Consider the following 21,991-nt stretch of genomic DNA (forward strand, 5'->3'; position numbering starts at 1 on the left):
TGATGAACTGAAACAGTTTTGTATGGAGGAATGGTCTAACGTTTCTCCAAACCAATATGTAGGACTGATCAACAGTTAGCAGAAATGTTTGGTTGAAGTTATTTTGTGCTATTTATTTAATTGGGCTCTCTTTATCTAGTTTTAGGACTTGTGTGAAAATCTGATCACATTTTATGTCATATTTGTGCAGAAATGGAGAAAATTCTAAAGCGTTCACAAACTTTCTATCTCAATTGTACATTGTGAAGTGAGTAGCAGCCTACAAAATCAATTGCTCTTTAACACTTGCATTAATCTTTTCCAACCAAGGCAACCCTAATAACCAGTAACCATTGGTGTTACCCACTTTTACACCATTGGAGATAAGATAACTCTTAATAATATATTTCTAGCATTTGTAAAGCAAAAAGTTTAGTTGTAAACTAACACCAATTACTATCCGCTTTTCAACTTGTAATTAAAAACAGAAAATGTGGAAATACTTGGCAAAATTTGGTTTACGCAAAAGATGTCAGTCTGAAATATGAACCTGATTTCTCACACTACAGATGACTTTCATCTTTGCTCATTTAATATGAGTGATAATTGACAGTGGTACCAAAAATGGAAATGGCTTATTTTCCTAGACTGGGAGCTTTTTACCATTCAGACTGAAGAATTTTGAAATGAGTTGTATAAGGATGGAGAAAGAAGTGTTAGACGGCTGAATTCAATGTTTAATCAAGAAACAAAATATAAATCAAAGGGAAGAAAGAAATAATTTGATTATGAGAGAAAAGAAAAATTTAGGACTTTAAAAATAATTCTTCCGTAATTCAAACTTGAACAAAATGAGGCCCTGTATTTGTGATACGGTAGTTTATTTATACAGCCGAAGAGGTTGACTGGGAATAATTAATACTTATTAAGAGTAATTAAATCCATACTTAGACTTGAAATAACTTGACCTGACCTTCTGTGGTGAGCTTAGTTTATGGCTGCTGTGATTCAGTTGAACAGCAATGTTAAAATGGTACTGATACTTCAAGGGTACTTCATTGGCTGCAGAACACATCCGGAGATCATTACAGGTGTTAAATCTTTGTGAAGATAAATATGTTTATATCTTAGAAATTTCAAGGTTTAATATGCATCCTGTTTTTGAGAATGGAATGATGTATCTTGGGCAGCAAATTTCCAGTTTCTCTATTTAATCCTCCATCTGCATTTAGCTGAAATTCCTGGTGCACTGTCGATAAATAGTATTTGGACTCACTTTGATTTTTATATGAAGTTATGAAACAGTCTCCCAAACTATTCCTTTGGGGAGCAAGTTCTATATTTGATGTCTTTTTCAGAAAGTATGGCTTCCTTTCTGCTTTGGTTAATGGAGCCCTCTCTCAAATTTTCTCCATTTCTCATGCTTCTGCTCTCTCTCCAACCCCCTTCAAACAGTACAGATATATAATTTCTCTACTCTCATCTTGAACCTTCTGGTAATTTTTCTCCCACTGACCACCCTTACCCCTCACCTGGTTTCATCTGTCATCTGCCAGCTTCTTTTTCTCACCCCCCCCCCCCCCACCATCTTTTTCATTCTCCCTTTGCAATCCCAATGAAGGGCTTTGACGAGAAATGTTGACTGTTTATTCCTCTCCATAGATGCTGCCTGTCCTGTTGAGCTCCTCTTGTGTTTTGTGTTTGTTGTTCTAGATTTCCAGCATCTGCAGAATCTCTTGTGCCCTCATCTTTCATACAAGTAGCCTCCACATCAAGCACAACATCCTTCATTCTTTCCGCCAGCTATGATGAAATCTCACCACTATTCACATCTTCTCCCAACTCTTGTCCCGCCTCCTGCAGGAACCAGTCCCTCCATGACTCCGTGTCAACTCATCTCTCACTACCCACCCCTCCCTGATCCCTGGGATTTTCCTCCACAACTATAGGATGTACAACTCTTGCTTTTACACCTGTTCCACCTCCACCAAGCAGGGACCCTAAGAGAGGCCACCTCCTCTAACCTTGCTTGCTATATTTGTTGCTCCAGCTGTGGCCTCCTGTCTATCAGTGAGGCCAAGTGCAGACTGGACAACCAATCTGCAGACCCATTGTGACTTGCTCCGCAATGGCCAGCCTGAGCTCCTACTTTCCTTCCATCTATATTCTTCTTTATATTCCCTCACCAACATGTCTGTCCTCAGCCTTCTCTACTGCATCTACTGAAAGTGTGAAGTTCAATGCAAAGTAGAAAGGTAATGCCTCATACTCCACGTCGAAGGAGAACACCGCATATTCTGTGTGTGTGTACTTGAGAGAGAGAAGAGAGAGACCTTGGAAAATACTATCCACATCTACCCATCAATTTCTTATTTCCCTCGCCCCCTCCCCAACAAACACACACACACACACCCTCCCCCCCCCCCCCCCCCCCCCCCCCCGGTTGTGACCCACCTCACCCTTTTTATCTTTCTTACTTATCAGATTCCAGCACTGGCAGCCTCTTTGTTCCCGTGCATCACACTCCTGGTTGTTTCCACCTTCATCTCTGCCCTCCCTCCAGCTGGCTCCCTATTGTTTGGCCTGTCTCTGTCTTCCCATCTCCATCCTTTCCTTTATCAAATTTTGCTGTCATCTTTCACCCATCATTGGTCCTCCAATCACTCTCCCAGTCCTCTTTACATTGGCTATCTTCTTTCTCCGCTTCAGTCCTGATGGATATGGGATAGTACAATTACCCAACTAACATCTGTTTTAAATAATTATGAATAAGTATAACCAAATGGACAATGCAGATAAAGATGTTTACTTGGAATTGTAGTCTTACTAGATTTTGCAGAGGAAAAAAATCATTCCACTGAAATGCTTCAAAGGAAATAATTTTTTTTTCACAAAAATTCAATTGGATCCAAATGATTCATAATCTTCACTTTCTGCTCTTGGTCTGGTTGCTATAACTACAGGTTTCTCGGGAAATTGTATAGGCTGTGGGGAGAAAGGATTCCGGTACTTCACCGAGTTTTCCAATCACATCAACTTAAAACTGACAACCCAGCCGAAGAAGCAGAAGCACTTAAAATATTACCTCATCAAAAACTCACAAGGTGTTTTCTCAAAGGGACCATTAATTTGCTGGAAAGGTAATCAATTGAGAGTCTCTCAAACTGAATGCTTCAACAATTTATTCATTGTATTTATGATAATCAATAGTTTTCAGATTGCTTTCCTTTGGTGCCTTTTAATTCTTTGAATGTTATTAGATGTTCCTCCCAGAGACAGTGAAGTAAAATATAATGGAAAATTTATAACCTAAATGATTAAATTGATTTCCATTATCAATACATGTTCAGAATAAAATCCATCCTTTGTAAGTAGGTTTTTGTTCTCCTTTTATGTGTTGTAAGCTGCATGTTTGCCCATAAACAATGGATTTGTGATGTTGCTAAGTATCAAAAGACTTGCAATATATGTTAAACTCTTGCCCAAAATAGTATCTAAGTAGACTGTAAATTTGAAATAACTACTGTATTTGTTCTGAGGCTTCTTGCATAAATGAAAAGGATGGGCTTTCATTTGAAATGCCTCTAGTGTAAAGCATCATCCAAAGAAAAGTCGATAGAGAGAATTGTATTACTGCTGCAGAGATTGTCTTCATTATTTTAAAAGCACGTGTATGTGACTGCTCTTTATAAGCATCCTTGTTAGTAGTCTATGATCAATGTAGTCTTGAACCTGGAGTGACATACAAAATTCTGGAGAAATTTGTGTGGAATTCTCTGCCCAATGAAGCAGTATATATATCTAAGACAAGGTTGGATAGATTTTTGCATCAAGGGTTCTGGTGAAAAGACAGGTAGGTGGAGATGAGTCCGTGGTCAGATCAGCCGTGATCTTATTGAATGGCGGAGCAGGCTTGATGGGCCGGATGGCCTACTCCTGCTCCTATTTCTTATGTTCTTATGAAACATGCAGCATCTATGAAGGGAAAGGGACAGTTTTTTTTGGTTGAGTCCCTTCATCTAGTCCAGATATAGGATCTCAACCCAAAACGTTGACTGTCTATTTCCCTCTATAGATGCTGCCTTGACTCACTGAGTTCATTCAGCATCTTCTGTGTTAATTCAGCTTCCAGCATCTGCAGTTTCTTGTGCTTCTAGTCTTAAACTGAGTCTTGCATTCCTTTTTAAGTGATTCCTCAGTGGCATATTGTAAGGAGGCAAGCTGGTTTTTGGAACTTGGATTCAGCTGATTATCATTTGAGTTACAGCGGCTGAATCTTAAGTTGGTTAGGACTCATCTGGACATCTACATTTTAACAATGGAATGAGTGTATGAACATGGCATCAGATTGTAGCTGTAGAAGTTTATTTTCACTGAATGTCCTGAATGAATATAGCTTAAAATATCTGGATTAGGGGAAACATAGTCTCTTTGCAGGATCAGAGATTCTGATGCAGCTGATGATGCATTGGATGGCACGCTAGTGTAGCAGTCAATGCAAAACTTTACAGATCTCGTGATTAGCGATTGGAGTTAAATTCCCACTGCTGTCTGCAAGGAGTGTTTACATTCTCTCCGTGAACACCTGGGTTTCCCTCAGTGCTCTGGATGTGCTGTGTTGGCACTGGAAGCACGCTACACTTGTGAGCTGTCCCCTAGACTGTGTTGGTCTGTGATGGTCGTTGATACAAACAACCAATTTCACTGTATGTGTGCCATTGAAAGCTAATCTTAAAAAGGGTACAGATGAAACAGTATGTAGCATATTCATATTTGCAGTTCAGTTTCAGGCTTTGCTGAAGAAGTTTCCTCCTCCCAAGGGTAGCTATGAAAGAAGCAACACTGAATAGTGTCTCCTTTTTCCATTCATTGATTTCAGTGCTTGGGTATCTCATTTAAATGGCACTGTTTGCCAGGATTAATTAAAGGGAATAATAAAGAAAGGAAGTTACCCAGTGGAGAGTTTACATCATATTGACTTTGGTTTATTATTGTCACATGTACCAGGATTCAGGGAAAAGCTTGTCTTGCATATTATTTATACAGATCAAATAATTACACAGTGCATTGAACTAGAATAAGATAAAACAATGAAGTTGAGGAGCAAAGTATTAAAGCGACTGAAAAAATGCGCAGTGTAAGTAAATGATAAAGTGCAGAATCATAACGAGGTAGATTATGAGACCAAAGTCTGTGTATTTGTATAAGATCCATTCAAGAGTTGAAGAACAGTGCAATAGAAGCTGTCCTTGAGCCTGATGGTATGTGCTTTCAGGCTTTTGCATCTTCTGCCTGATGGGTGAGGGAGAGGAGAGAATACCTGGGGTGGATGGGACTGCTTTAAGGCAAGGAGCCATATAGAAAGAGTCTGCAGTGGGGAGGATGGTTCCTGTGATGTGCTGACCTGTGACGACAGCTCTCTGCGGCTCCCTGCAGTTACCATACAGGGTTGTGCTGCATCAAAGCAGAAGTGCATTTTTAAAAGTTAGTAGGAATCAATGAGAGCATGCCAAATTTAGCCTCCTGATGAAGTAAAACATTGTATCCACTATAAATATTAGAATTTCTTTTTCATTTTCATACGACAAGTTACAGGCCCATCCTTGGAATAGAGAATATGCTGGACAATATGTACATAAAGTTTGGAATACAAATCTGTTTGTACTTATTAAATAGACAACAAATTAAGCTCTCTTTTTGTGGTGCCACCCATGACTCTCTTGACTTACTGTGATGACAAAAGCACAGGAAACAACAGAGATGATGGAGGCCAGGAATTTAGCCAGATTTGGGTGAAGCAAAACGTCTTTGGGTTCAGTGCAGATTGACTGGTGCACAACAGTAAACAAATTAACTAAGCCAATAACTAATTTGAGAACTAGGACTTGGCCAAAATATCCTGGTATTTGGACAGGAAACCTGAATCTCATCTGACTGTAGATCTCACATGGAATATTTTTGCAATAGGTAATTCTTGTTGGATAGCTGGATTTTGAACATTGAACTAGAGGCAATTTCAAAACAGGTATCAAAAACTCAAGAAAAATAGGAGGAGAAGCAGGTCATTGGGTCCATCATTTGATGTGATCTAACTTGACCTCAACTCTTCTTCTGGCCATTTCCCCATGAAATGCAACTTCTTGATCTTTGCAATATTTATTTATCGGCACCTTAAATATGTCTGATGATCAAGTTTCTGCCACCTTTGGAGGCTAATAATTCCAAATATTCATTATCTCTGAAAAAAAAAGCTGTACCTCTGTATTAAATAACCTGCCACCTTCTTACATCAGCAAACTCTTTAGCCATATCCCCTTATTTGTGACTCCCTCAAAAGTTAAGACATCTCAACAACTGCCCTTATATGTTTGACTAAGGATACACTCCAAGGAAAACAGACCCAGTCTAGCCCCTCCGGTCAGGACAGCCCTTTGAACCCAGCAATCTCCTTTGAGGTACTTGCCAGTGCTGATATATTGTTTTAGAAAAGGGAACTAAACTGTGCACATTATTCCAAATTTGGCTTCATCAACACCCTGTACAACTGTAACAAAATCTCCCTTTTCTAAAACTACCATAAACACCAAACTACCTTTTGCCTTCTTCAACTTTTTGTGATTTGTGCACCAGAACACCAAGATCCCTCAGAGCTCCTTTCATTTGTAGAGCCAATCCAGCTGATTCCTCCATGACCTTGACTTTGAGGCCTTGATGTAATGTTAATATTAACTACGTGGTAATGAAATATCTATAGGTGTGACATACAACTGAATATGATAATCACTGTTTTTGAAATGTTTATAGAATGCCGAACTCGTCAGTTGCCTAGCAGTTATTCATCTGCTCTACCTTCAGCCAAGACAGTTGCTGCAGTCAGCGGTTCGACATCGCCTTCACCAAATGCAGACACAGTCTCACCCAGCGCTTGCAGCACCACGGTTGCCAGCTGTCAGACAGGTAGGCTGTCGAGATTGCTGCGTGCATATATTTGAGAGTACAGTGCATTGTATAGAATACCATGTGGTACTCATACAAATGTATGAATACATTTAACATCTTACTCTATCATACCAAGGTCATTTTGCCTTGGAAAAGTGGTCAGTATCATTTTGTGGAATGAGTGGATTACAAAAGAGCAGTCAGAGTTTTTACAGTGAGAAATATTTTTTTAGATTCCTGAAGTCTGGATGTTGATTTTTCGAAGGGTCAGAATCAGAATCAGAATCAGGTTTATCATCACCGGCATGTGATGTGAAATTTGTTAACTTAGCAGCAGCAGTTCAATGTAATGCATAATATAGAAGAAAAATAATAATAATAATACAGTTATAATAAGTAAATCTTATTCCGTATACTTTATATAGTATACATATATTGAATAGATTAAAAATTGTGCAAAAAAACAGAAATACTATATTTTAAAAAAGTGAGGTAGTGTCCAAGGGTTCAATGTCCATTTAGGAATCAGATGGCAGAGGAGAAGAAGCTGTTCCTGTATCACTGAGTGTGTGCCTTCAAGCTTCTGTACCTCCTACCTGATGGTAACAGTGAGAAAAGGGCATGCCCTGGGTGCTGGAGGTCCTTAATAATTGACGCTGCCTTTCTGAGACACCGCTCCCTGAAGATGTCCTGGGTACTTTGTAGGCTAGTATCCAAGATAGAGCTGACTAAATTTACCACCCTCTGCAGCTTCTTTCTGTGCAGTAGCCCTCCCCCACCATACCAGACTGTGATGCAGCCTGTGAAGCACCCTCTTTATTTGTGTCCCTGCTTTCACATTGAAAATAGTTTGAAGAATTACTGTAACATTATTGTTAAAACTGGATTCAGGGCTTGAGAAATTTATCCACTCTTCAAAATGTGATTTGTTTTTTGTTTGTCTGCATCATATGCTGTGCTTGGGAAGGCAAGCAAATTAAGTTGTTTGGCCAATCTCTACTTCTCAGACAAAATCATTGAACATCAGTAACTGGTAATGTCTCATTTGCTATTTATGATGATTTGCTGCATACAAATTGGCTTGTGTATCTGATTATGTAACAGGAAATACTAATCTTTCAGAAGTGCTGCTCAACAGATCAACTTTTATCTCACCCTAAATGACAGCAAAGCATCACATGTGTCAGGAAGTGTCCTTGACAATGACCTAAAGTTGATACTGTTCAAAGGATAAAAATGATCCAAAGCTTAATGAAACATTGACCTCAAAGAAAACTAGAATTTAAAAGTGAAGAATTGTTGAATAATTTAAATAGAACCTTGGTCACTGTAACTTTGGAAATGGGTATTTGGATGCAGACATAAAATTTGGAAAGTATTATTAGCTTAGAAAGGACTGTAGTGCAGACTCAACAAAGGTATATAAGAATTTAGAGTCGTAGAGAACTACAACACAGAAATAGGCCATTCATTTCTAGTATTAATTTAGAAAGGTAGCTTCCAAAATATTGGTTTTTATTTCCTTAAGTTTTCAAAATTAAGAGGATAATCTAATTGAATTGCTTTAGATAATTAAACAACCACTCAATGTGGCTGTGTGTTTTGATCTACAAATGTTTGTACTTATAATTTTCAGGATTAAGATAGGTAGAGTTTTATTAGATGAGTACATGAAAGATAAATAGATAGAGGTTGAGAAAAGTCTTAGCTAATTTGAAGGCAGAAAACGTGGAGTAGGATAATTGGAGTGAGTGGTTTCAATGGCCCAGCGTTAATCCTTAGTATTTATTTTGTTTTGTTTTCCTCTCCTCATTGACTCTTAACTCACAAGCTAATTACAGTTTTCCATTTGATTGTAGCCTTGCCTGAGATCAGCCTATTTGGGGCAGATCAATGATTAATTGAGTAATCCTTAGGCCTTCTGCATCTCCAAAGTTGTATCTTATTATGTCTTTGTATTCTTTCTCAGAGGGTTAAGTTATAAATAGAGTCATTTTGTCTTTCAGCATCCAATCAAATATAAAACAGCCAGAAAATGTGTGATTGAATATAGCTGAATATAGCAAAATATACCACATTGTAGTGCAGATTGAGGAAATTAGATGGTTTGTGCGTAGCTTTATTTAAAAATCTGCTTAATAATATGTTTTCATATTTCATAATAGCTATTTACTTTTCAGTAGCTTTTGTTAATCCTTCCATGGTCACTAAATGTTGAATCGTATCCTACTAATTGAAAAGAGCACTGACATTTTTAGGCTAAGATAATCCATTATAAATGGCATGCTCACTCTTCAAGTGTAGTGGGAAAATATTCTCTTGTGAATGTAGTTAAGTCGTTTATTGGACAAAATATGTGTTATCAAGAGGAGTTTCTGAAAGCTCCAATTACTCATCTCTAATGCTGCTTTGACTATGGTACAGAATAGTAAGTTTTATAATATTTCATACATTATAGAATCGATGTTCAGTCATGGTTCAGCAGCATCCTCTGCCAGTTTCTCTGGATGTCAGGACCTGTCTCGGAGTGCAAATGTAGCAAAACCTCTTGCCATGGCCGCTCAACAACCTGCAAAACCTCTCACTGCAGGTACTGTTCTAATTTGTTCCATTTCAGAGCAAATCTTGCAACTTCCTATCTACAGAAATTATCTGTACTCTTCATTGCCCATCTGAATCTTTGTTTTGTTCTAGTAAAATTTTAATGTGATGTACAGTACTTACTTTTACTTCATTATTTATCCCCTCTTCTAACAGATTATTTTCCAGTATTAACATTATTAACTTCTTATTTGTCTTTGCTGTTTTTTGTTTAGTAAAATCTGTAACTTTAAAACTTCTGCACCAGCACTGATTAAGGACTCTGCAGTGTCCTCCCCAATTATAGCCTGCTCTTTCTCCTTTCTAGGTGTGGGACACAAGAAACTGGAGCACCCTGAGGAAATCTATGCTCTAAGATAACATTATATACTAACATTGTTTCATATTCCTTATTTCTCATAATCTTTACAGTCGTTTCTTCTTTACTGCTTAAGCTAGTATGTGTGAATAAGCGTCAAACAAAGGCACCCTAAGTGCTGTGATAATGTCAAAGCAAAGCTAGGGGTCCATTCTATTTCAACACCATCAATAATATGTGTTTATGTAGGTCTGGTAGCTGCAATTTTCATTTAGCTGTCCTGCTCTAAAGTAATAAGCATAAGTGCTTTTTTCATAACATTTCTATTTTGTGCAGCTCCTTGCCCAAATAACCAGTCACCTGGGTCTGTGCGAGTTAATGGTAATACCAATAGTAATGGCTCTGCTGGGAAATCCAACGTTTTCAATGCTTCTTTGTCTCGACCTCAACTTCTTTCAACTTCATCAAGTCCTGGCTTGACATCAGGAGAAAACAGTAAGTTCAATAGACAATAGGTGCAGGATTAGGCCAATTGGCCCTTCGAGCCAGCATCGCCATTCAATGATCATCCACCATCAGTAACCCGTTCCTGCCTTCTCCCCATATCCCTTGAAGTTCGTGTTGTGATTTTCAACAATTGCACATTATAACACAATTGTAACATTATAAGCAGCTTAACAATTTTGCAGAGACATTTTGATGTACATTACTATTATATCTGATTTAATGCATATCTGTTGCACACTACAATCACTTCGATTCCTTTACTTTTCTGGTTCTGAAATTTAATTGCATTGTTGCATTAGAGATTTCACTAGAAAGTCATTCATTATGATTTGGCTTTACATAGCCAAGCTAGAAAACGTTAGCATGGTATCATAGAATTTAAAGTGTAGTAGCTTGGCCATGAATAATAATCTGGTTGATTTGTTGTCATAGTACTGAGGAGCCATAAACAGTTACTTATTAAATGATTTTATGTACAGTTTGCACATTTTTTTCCATGAGCCAAATGGCAGTTTTTTATTCAGGATATTTTGTGTAAAATACATTGGCAAGATTTCCTCTATATTTAATTTTGGGGCAGGCAGGAAGGAGTATGAATTTCCGAATCTTGCCTTTGTTCTGTGAGAGACCTCATGTGTAGATGCAAATCAGATTTCTTTATTACAAATAGGCCTTTGATATAATTCAACTAGTGATTTGCAGGGTTCATGGAAATTGACAGGATTCAAGGTAGCTCTGGTAGATTGGATTGGAATAGTACAATATGCTGAATGTAAAGGGGTGTAACACTTAATAAAGGGGCAATACTTACCGGTGATTTTTCACCTCACTGTATCGTGACTACCAGTTCCAAACTAGGTGTAGTTTGCATCTGGCCAAGCCAGCCACCCTTCCCCTATCCCAAGTGCTGGTCTCAGGGGACACACATCTGGGGGAGAAATCTGTTGGAGCCACTCAAATAAAGATAGCTAAATTATAATTGGTAAATTATGGAAGGAAGAGATAATATCTGTTGATGCACTCTCAGACAGTGTCTGGCTCTGCATGAATTTACAGTCCCTAATTAACTTTAATTGTTGGGTCCTTTTGAAGAAGAACCAACCAGATTGCCTACAAATTCAAACCTACAGATTGCTATAGGTTTGAATTTATACTTAAGCTAGACTTGACAAGATTGAAGATGTTCTTAAACTGAGCAACAGTTGCTAACAAGATTTTTTTTGTGATTACAGGATAGTTTTGTGATCACTATTTTTGAAATTAGCTACTATCTGTCTGGTTATTTAGATCTACAACATGATAACAGGCCTTTCCCTCCCAACAAGCCCTCGGTGCCCAATTACACCCATGTAACCATTTAACCTATGGATGGAATGTGGAAGGCAATCAGAGCACCTGGAGGAAACCCACACTGTCAGGGGGAAAATGTGCAATTTCTTTACAGTCAGCAATGGAATGGGTAGCTGGTGTTGAATAGCATTACACTACCATCCAGCCTTCAATTTTATACCAGATTTATTTAATCTCTTGATTTTGAATTTACCGGGTGCCATGATGGAAGTCAAATCCTAGCCTCTGGGTCAATGGTTTAGGCTTCTGGCTGCTAATCCAGTAATTTAACTACTAGGTTCGCAAACTTTCCAAAACAAGACTGATTGTTTTTTTAGGTGAAGTTCATGGTCCGTGGTGAAGCGAAGCTTCATCTTGTTGTGTTGTACCACATCTTGTTTTTAGCTTTGCTCAGTGACGTATAGCAGCATCACATGAATAGGCCTGAGATAAAATGACCATTTGTCCAAAGATAACATTTGTTTTAGTTATGTTTGATTCTGGATAAATGTTGGCCAAGTATAAGGAATAATCTGTTATAATCTTCCACTCATCTGATGTTATTTCAAGGCAGAGTTTGATTCTTGAAGTACAGAGGAATTTTGTGCCTGAGGGACTTTACAGGGAAATGAGTTTCATGACATTGAATACTTTACAGGCTTGAAAGGCCACATTGCTTTTTCTATGTATGAATACTTTTTAATGTTTTTATGCGGTCTCAACAATTATTCTATCTATCCAATTACTTGCTATATCCATGTTATTCCTTGTATAGTAATAGTATGAGTTATGTAATGAAATTTAAGTATTTGCTTTCTTAAGGATGCAAAAATTCATCCCTCAATAATACTTCATAATACTTGCAGGCATTATGACAAGCTCTGGGCCACCTAAGAAGCGTCATCGTGGGTGGTCTCCAGGCTCCCCCAATGCTGCTCCCACAGTAGTCCCTGTTCCAGCTGTGAGACCAGTGACGAGATCTGGTAAGATGTGTCCAAAACCACACTTGCATCTCTTTTAGAGCTGCAGAACTCCTTGGTGTACAACTACTCTAATATCGAGTTTGTCAGGGAGCTCTTATTTCTCATTTAGATTTTGGCCTCAGTGATATTTTCTGAAAACACATTGTAAAGGAGTATATGGTGACATGTACTCCTTTACTAAAGCGAAAAGGAAACCGCAGACTTTGGTTCCCACCTCAGACTTGGGCCCTACACCATTAGTCCTATCCCAGGAGGTTATCTGGATGTGAAGTTCTGACTGTTGCCTTTATTCCCGTAGCCACCTGAATCCACCTTTGCTGACACTGCTGAGCTGCAGTTGAAATCCTTATTTTTGTTATCGATGTACTTGACTGTTCCAAAGATTTCCTGAATGACTTCCCATCTTCTACCCTGATTAAAATTGTGATCCAAACTCCACTTTCCTGCACCAAGATCTATTCAGTTATTACCTCTTTGCTTAATGACTCCCAAATGAAAAGCTCCTCAATTTTAAGTTTTTCTTTTCAAGTTCTTCCATGCATTTGCCTTACTATTTCTTTAGAATTATGTCTGATCTAGCAACACTATTTCATTAGGAGTTTGAGGAAGTTACAAATTTCCACAGATGTGGAGAGCATTCTAACTGGTTGGATCACTGGTATGGAGGGGCCACTTCACAGGATCGGAAAAACTCAGCCAGCTCCATCATTATGGATCCCCATCACCCAGGACATGCCTTCTTCTTATTGCTACCCTCGAAAACGAAGAACAGGAGCCTGAAGACACACACTCAGCATTTCAGGAACAGCTTCTTCCCCCTCTGTCGTCAGACTTCTGAACGGACAATGAAGCTATGAACACTATTTCACTATATTGTCCCTCTCTTTACACACTACTTAATTAATTTATTATTATACACGTATAGTTCTTATTGTAATTTATAGTATTTTTATTATTATGTATCGCACTGTACTGCAGCCCCAAAACAACAAATTTCACAAGATACAGTATGCCATTGATATTAAACCTGATTCTAATTCTGACTCTACATGATATCTGTACTTCTACAATTCTAGCTTCTACAATTATATTGCTCCACCACTGATAACCATGCTTTCAGTTGCCCAGATCCTAGTCTGTCCTTAAATTTAACTGACTTTTTACTATCTCCTTCTTTACTCCTTAAAATTTGCATTTTTGGTCAAGCATTTGTTCATTTGCCCACCTATATGTTGTTGTATTAAATTTGCTTTCTAAACAGTCTTGTGATACGGATGCTGAAATCCGGAGCAATCTGTTGGAGGAACTTTGTGTTTCATGCAGCGTCTGTGGTGAGGGAGTGAGGGGAAGGAATTGTCTATGTTTTGAGTTGAGTATTGTAAGTGATCTTTCCTGATATAACAATTATTATGACTCCATTGGAAATTAATTTGAATTGCTTGTTAAGAGCTGTTTAAGTAGGTTTTATAAGGTAAAATTATATTGACTCCATTATATTGTTGGTGTAATTTTCTGAGTACTTAATAGCAGAAAGAGAACTCTCTTAAAAATAATATGAGGTATCAATGGAAGTGTACCAGTTCACAGAAATGGAGGGAGTTTGGATGGAAAAACTTGATAAGATATTTTATTACACCCTCTCAGAAATCCCATTATGATAGTAATCTCCCTATTTGCTGGAGAAATTGTGGAAATCAAAATGCAAATCATTATTATATTTTTTGGGACTGCCCTTTTATCAAAAACTATTGGAGGGGGATACACAATGCCCTACAAGACATCTTTAAATGTGAAATACCCTTAGAGAGTAAGACCATATATTTTGGATATATACCTCAAGAATGGTTGAAAAGAGATAAATATTTAATGAATATACTGTTGGTGGCTGTTAAAAAGACTCTTACTAGGAAATGGTTATCACGGGAGAACCCAACTTTAAATGCATGGATGGAAATTACAATGGACATTTACAAAATGGAGAAGATAACAGCATCTGTTAATCATAAGCTAGAACAATTTGATTCATACTGGGAAAAATGGTTTAACTACATAATGCCTCATAGACCTGATTTTATTCTCACAAATCAATGAATCTGTTGTAAAAAAAGATCACTCCCTACTTGTACATAGTTTTTTCCTTTTGCTTGTTTTTTTCTTTCCGCTCTTTTCTATAAGTGTATACCTCAGATAAAACCTTTGTGGAGATTTGTGATATATATGATTATATGATATATATGTACAAAGTCTGAAATACATCTTAAGGAAATGTTTGATGATGAACTTTAAAAAAATAAATTACAAAAAAAACAAAGGCTTCCTTCACACACTCTTGATGAGTTGTAGTGTTGAAATCTTACATTCCCAGACCCACACCGAAACTGCTGCAAATTCCCCAAGGTTCCCAGAAATTTCCTTTTCTTTTCAGCTCCCAGCTTTACATTTTTAAGGATGTGTATCATATTACTAGGAATGTAAAGATTTGATAGATCAATTTGTTAATTTTAGTACCAGGAAACACAGATATTAGTCTAGGAATTCCTGTTTAAGAATTTCATTTTAACATCGTAATTTTCAGGAAAACTGAGAATATTGTGCTTCTGCACTGTTTGTCTCCTTAGATGCTACACTACCCGTGCCTGTTACTCATTCAATGCCAGCTGGAATTTTGCAGCCACAACCAATCTCCGCAGGGGAAACTGTCATCATCCCTGAAAATTTATTAAATAATTCTGGAGTGAGACCTGTTATTCTCATAGGTATGTACTACCTATATTCATTTACCTTTCCTGATTTAAGGATTATAACAGCTCCATTAGAAATTAATATAAATTGCTTGTTAAGAGTTGTTTGGATGGCATCCGTTAGTCTTGCGAGACCATGGATTTGCGCCTGGAAAGTCTTGCTTCAGCCTTTCCAGGGCGCAGGCCTGGGCAGGGTTGTATGGAAGACCAGCAGTTGCCCAAGCAGCAAGTCTCCCCTCTCCACGCCACCGATATTGTCCAAGGGAAGGGCAAGGGCCGATATAGCTTGGCACCAGTGATGTCACAGGAGTTGCCAGAGTGAGGTTGAAGACAACGTTCGACTGCCTTAGGGACTCCAGCTCCGGATTTGTCCTCAGGGTTTACTCCTGAAGCCTTTCCCATAAGTAGGTATTGCCGCATGGCAGCGGAGGTTTGAAATCAGAGTTTTCCCTCTCTTAGATGGATTGCCTTCCCAGGCTGACGAGCTCCATCTACCCGAAAAGAGTTGTTTAACCAATTTTAATAAGGTAAAATTATATTGACTCCGTTATGTGTTGGGATAATTTTCTGAGTTCTTAACAGCAGCCTAGGCATGTCTGCCAGACAAAGAAACTGGAAACCGTGGACCTAAACTCTATTCCTGCACTCAATAAAAATATTATCATTTGTACTAGGTGAGGAACTTACTGAATGAAGATCACAGATCTTTTTAAAATATTGAAAAACAATGTTCAGTCATAGTACAATAAATAATTGAAAATGTATCTCTCCTGTTTATAAACATTGTCCCATATATGATTTCAGCATGTTTCTTTTTGTGTGTGTGCTCTTGTTTATCTGATATCAGCTTTTAATGTGTTTAGATTAAAGTTGCTCACTCACTCTTTAGAAGACAGTGGTAGGATTATTCTGATCTATTACTATGGTGAATATTTATTTGTTACCTGAAGAAGGTTATGTCATAATGTGGTGAGAGTTCATTCCTCTCCCTTTTTTTGTACTTAACAATCTGGAACTAATTAATTTGTGGTCTTAAATTTGGCTTTGTCTTATCATGATGTGAGTTTGTTTTGCAAACCAAGGTGAGTCACAGTGTCCTGCTCATGTAGAAGATGTTCTCACTATTACACTATCCCCTCTAGACAAACCTTTAGGTTGTATTTATCTAGATTTTGGATAGCAGAAGTTGCTGTGCATTTTGTAAGTAATCTGCTGATAGGACCTGCAGCATGATATTTATCCAAGTGCTTATAGAGGGTGGACCTGAAGCCAAACTTTTTTCCATTTGGGCATCTGTTTGAAATCAAGGGTGGAGAATTCAAAGACATTAAAATTAATTTTATTTTCTACTCAACACGTTTACCAGCTTGTTAGTTATACCTGCTTAACTTTTGAGTAGAACGCCCATTGTTATGTATTTCCTGATTTGGATTGTTATTTTATTTCTAATTACTAGGTCCCATTGCTTAATTGCAAGTTCACAGCTGTTGTTGATCACTCATTATTGCGTTGTTAAGCAATTAGTTTTTGTCATCTTGTTGGCCATTATATAATCGCTTGTATATTCATTCATTCGTTAAGATGTCTCAAAATGTCTTTACCTGGGAAGATACGGAACCTTCATCTTTTCCTGATCTACCGTCCAGCCCATATATTGATATGCCTCCTATTGAAATTGAGGTTGAAGGTGTCAAAAAGTTACTGCTCAACATCAATATGACAAAAGCTATTGGGCCAGACCAGATTCAGAATCAAGCCCTCAAGATCGCAGCTTGAAGAACTAGCTCCTGTTCTGCAGTTTACCTTTCGGCAGTCGCTCGACTCAGGTGCTCTTCCTCTGGATTGGAGAAAGGCAAACATCACCCCTCTCTTTAAAAAGGGTTCAACCACCAACCCGGCAAATTATTGGCCTGTTTCATTAACACACACTTGCTGCAAACTCTTGGAGAAAATAATTCACAGCAATCTGATGAGGCACCTTAGCAGACATAATATTCTTGCTGACAACCAGCATGCTTATAGGAAGCATAGATCATGTGAGTCTCAGCTTATCCTGACAACAAATGAACCTGGCCAAAAACTTTGATGACAATGTCACCATTGATTTAGTAGTGCTCGACTTCTCTAAAGCATTCGATGTCATTCCCCACCAAAGATTACTTCGGAAGCTCGACTTCTATGGTGGTCGCTTTAATACTAAAAGATGGATTTCCAGTTTCTTGACAAAACATCTTCATCATGTGTGCGTGAATGGAAAAATCTCTGAATGGCATCCAGTATTAAGTGGTACACCCCAGGGCACAGTGCTGAGCCCACATTTGTTTTTACTTTACATTAATGACATCCACAAAAAAGTCATAAGCACCACTAGACTTTTGCTGATGACTGTTTGATATACCGTCCAATTAAGTCAGCTGATGATGAAGATGCTCTCCAAAAAGATCTTGATAGTATGGTTGAATGGTTCCAAATGTGAAACCATGCGTGTCACCAGGAGGAGAAAACCAGGTAAAACATCATATAAAATCCTGGGCGTCACCCTTGAAGAAACCAAACAGATCAAGTATCTTGGTATCAAAATCCAGGATGATCTGCGTTGGAATGGTCAGATGCATCATGCAACAGTGAATGCAACAGGAGTCCTAAATTTTCTGAGATGCAATTTTCATCATTGTTCGACTTATGTCAAGGAGAAGTTGTACCTCACCCTTGTTCAGCCACATCTGGAATATGCAGCTGCTGCATGGGACCCATACACAAACAAAAACACTACCTCCATCGAGCGCATCCAAAGACAGGCAGCCCAATTTTTCACTAATACCTATGAGAGAGAAGCGAGAATTACCCAACTTTTGAATTCATTAAAGTGGAACTCTCTCCAAGATAGATGTGAAGCACACCATTTGGCCTGTTTTTACAAAATGTTAAATGGTCAGCTTGACATAGACTGCCAATCCTACACCAAACCCAAACCTATTAGGAGCAGACAAGGGCACTCATTTCAATTTGAAATACTAACTACCAAGTCAGATGTGTACAGCAATTCATTCTTACCCTGCACAATTAAAGCATGGAATAATCTTCATCCTACCATAGTCACACAATCAAACCCAATTAAATTTAAGACAGCTCTTCTTCTTCAAAAATCTCCTTCTTAAGTCCACCCTTCGCCACCTCCAGTTTATATTCCATGCAGAATATTTTGGAGGACCAAGAACCAAGAACACTTGGATCTGCCTTTCGTAAGAACGCCGAGAAGAACTGTCTTTTAACACCGGCTCCTCGTGTACTGTAACACATTGGTGGATAATAAAATCATCTTCTACTACAGCTACATCAGGATTGGAGTTATCTGTTTGTCTAGTTTAAGAAAACAGAGAAAACAATTGAGTGAGGGCAGAATATCCACAATTAAAGTAAAGGCTTAACCCATCATCTTTCATGTCTGTATTTTAAGATTTTTATTTTATTATTATTTCAGAAATGATCATTTATTTATTTATTAATAGTTGTGGAATATATTTAGTGTTCCTGAAACAATGGTAGTGTCTTGAAAACATTTACATCTAGACAGATTTCATCTGCATTTTCATAGGGTAAGGTTGGGGGTAGGCAGTGTGGTCAGTAGGCAGGGCTTCTCCTGTCACCCCTTCCACATGTTAGAATTACATGCTGAAGGCACTACCATGTGTCAGAAGTTCACTGTGACGGTTGGAGCAGCTATGTTTCAGCAAATTCATCACTAACCATCATTACCAAGTAAGTATCAAAGACATATCCCAATGCAGACAAAATAAAATTTATCTTGAAAACTAATGAGAGACTAAACTATCTTCTTCATTTTGCAGGTTACGGTGCTTTACCATATTTTTATGGCAATGTTGGTGATATTGTAGTAAGCCCTCTACTTGTGAATTGTTACAAGTTTCCACAACTGACGTCAACTGAACTAGAACAGCTGGGGGTTTCCAACAGCCAGATCCTAACAGTGGAAAATATGATTCTCTTAACAATACAATATCTGATTCAGCTAGGTAAGATTAAGCAGTCAAATAGAAATATTTCACTTACACTAATTCTGTTAATTCTCCTATAGAGTCATAGCATGAAATTTATAGCACAGAAACAGACCTTTTGGCCCATCTTGTCTCTGCCAGCCAAGATATCCGTCTGAGTTATTCCTATTTGCCTGTGTTTGGCTCATATTTCTCGAACTTGTCTAGTACTATACTTGCTGTGAGTTCTGAAAAGATTTACTGCCAGCATACCAGTGTTGATTGCCAGAGCTGCAATCTGTGCAGCCAATGAACTTACATCCATTGAATTCTTTCTGTGGATTTATAGCAACAGAAACAATTGAGAGCACATCTTGGCTAGTAAACTGCATATCATTACCCTGTTCCCTTGACTGGTGTTGGAAAGCAACATTCCTCAAACACTTCCATATGAAGCCTTGATGATTTTGCATGTTTTCAATGAAATCCCAGTGGCGTAGAGTTCCAGGTGAACTTGCTGGAATACTGCAGCAGGAACTGCTGTGAGCAGTATCCAGCATCACTGTTTTAATAGTGTGGGATTTTTGAGGAAGATGTCAAAACAGATACCCCCCCCCCCCCCCCCCCCCCCGCATCCGTGAATTTTACTAGCAAAGTTCTAAATGTATCCCTGAAAGCCGTGTGTTGGTGCCTGTACCTGTGTTCGCATGAACTACCGCCCTGAGAGGATTCCGGGCAAGACTCCAAATAATTAAGTCTCAGTCAGCTCTGTAGACCTTGCCCATGATATAACTTCCTGGAACCAGCAGGAATAAATGGTATTTATAGTTTTTGGGATTTGTGGCTGTTTTCTGGAAATTAAATGCTTCAAAAGTTACGGGTTTACTGCATTATGTTTTTCTTAAATAATTGTTGGGTTACTTGTTTTTTTTCTATGCACGTTTCAGACTTAAGTGACTGTAATATATGTTTGGTTATTTCAGGTCCAGACCAAATGCCTCTCAGGGAAGAATTTGAACAGATTATGCTGAAGGCTATACAGGACTCAAGCCTCAAAGACGGATCCTTACAACTTGGAGGCCCCTCTTCCACTGTGTCTCCAGGACAGTTGCCCTGGCTTGCACGACTTGCTGCCAGTGTTTCGAGAGATCTGGTGCAAGTTGTTTTTTCTCAGAATTCTCTGGCAGAAGGCATCTCAGAAACCTTAAGAACATTTGGTGATGTACATGTTCAACAGAAAGTACCTAACTATGTGGTAGTCATTTGTACTTCAAAGATAAGAGGCAATGAATTTTGTGTGGTGGTTTTAGGTAAGTCGCATTCTAATCTGTTCAAGACTAACCGGTTAAAACAAAACATAAATTCAAACTGTGTTATAACACTGATAGGTTTTTTTTCATTAAAATATTACCTTAGGGTTACAGAGTTATGATTAGTATGTTAATTTTCCAAATTTTTAGAAAATTAAGTATTTTCCAAATATTTAATTTGCTCTTTACAGGACATTTGACTGAAGCAGTAGTTTATTTTACAGAAGATTTTGTTGCATGTCACAAAAATGCCTGTAGTTATTTTGTCCTGACGAAGGGTCTCGGCCCGAAACGTCGACAGCGCTTCTCCCTATAGATGCTGCCTGGCCTGCTGTATTCCACCAGCATTTTGTGTGTGTTGTTGTTTGAATTTCCAGCATCTGCAGATTTCCTCGTGTTTGTAGTTATTTTGTGTCATTCAAATCCTAGTTAATCATTTGACAGATTTTGGCTGTACAGTACACAGTGGGTTCAATGCAAGGATGTGCAGAGAACAATCACAATATTTCTCTGAGCCAGTGAAAGATCCTGCCCTTGCCTGTGGACCATGCAGCTGAATTTTCTGACTTAGTTGGTTGTATAGTGGAGCTAACCACTTGGAGAGGAGAATCAGGTTGAATTGCACGCCTGAGAGTTAAATCATGCTCCAGCTAGTGCAATGAAGATGCTCTGTCAAAGTGGCAAAAGCTTGTTGGGGAAAATAGCCACTTTCCTATAATCATCTCAATTTTTGAAGAGTTTCCAGTGATCATGCAGATGTTGTAGGCTTTACAAATAGAGAACGTGAAACAGTACAACAGAGTATGGGCCCCTCAGCCCACGATGTGGTGCCATCCAATGCAAACTTCTGGCATCTCTCAGTGAAATATTCACCACAGCTGTCTGCATGCCCCGTGAGCGGGGGGCAGAAGCATTTTTTCTTGTTTTATTAAGATGCAATGCAGGATGTCCGACCCATTCCTTTCTGCTGTTGTACTCACTTCTTGGCCCTACTGATAAAATATTCCCCATTCATCGTACTTGGGGCAGTGCTTCTTCTATAGCGCTCTTTGTCCAATACTTCCTGTGTAGTTCTCAATCAGTCATTCCCCTGAGCAACACGCTGGGGGAACTCAGCAGGTCGGGCAGCATCCGTGGAAACAAGCAGTCAACGTTTCGGGCTGAGACCCTTCGTCAGGACTGAAGAGGGAGGGGGCAGGGGCCCTGTAAAGAAGGTGGGGGGAGGGTGGGAAGAAGGCTGGTAGGTGCCAGGCGAAAAACCAATAAGAGGAAAGATCAAGTGGTTGGGAAGGGGAAGCAGGGAAGGGAT

General features: G+C 38.6%; 1 protein-coding gene across 1 annotated transcript in view; it reads left to right on the forward strand.

Moving 5' to 3' along the window:
- The window catches only part of greb1l (GREB1 like retinoic acid receptor coactivator), a 244,989-nt gene that overhangs the window by 156,095 nt on the left and 66,903 nt on the right, over nucleotides 1-21,991 (forward strand). The window contains exons 6-13 of the mRNA XM_073043512.1: nucleotides 2,943-3,119; nucleotides 6,784-6,936; nucleotides 9,377-9,508; nucleotides 10,154-10,312; nucleotides 12,520-12,636; nucleotides 15,255-15,392; nucleotides 19,226-19,411; nucleotides 20,356-20,682. Of these exons, the coding sequence (XP_072899613.1) occupies nucleotides 2,943-3,119; nucleotides 6,784-6,936; nucleotides 9,377-9,508; nucleotides 10,154-10,312; nucleotides 12,520-12,636; nucleotides 15,255-15,392; nucleotides 19,226-19,411; nucleotides 20,356-20,682 (1,389 nt within the window). The remainder of the gene's footprint in view (nucleotides 1-2,942; nucleotides 3,120-6,783; nucleotides 6,937-9,376; nucleotides 9,509-10,153; nucleotides 10,313-12,519; nucleotides 12,637-15,254; nucleotides 15,393-19,225; nucleotides 19,412-20,355; nucleotides 20,683-21,991) is intronic.

Source organism: Hemitrygon akajei, chromosome 1 (genome assembly GCF_048418815.1).
Source record: "Hemitrygon akajei chromosome 1, sHemAka1.3, whole genome shotgun sequence".
In the NCBI taxonomy this organism is placed as follows: Eukaryota; Metazoa; Chordata; class Chondrichthyes; order Myliobatiformes; family Dasyatidae; genus Hemitrygon; species Hemitrygon akajei.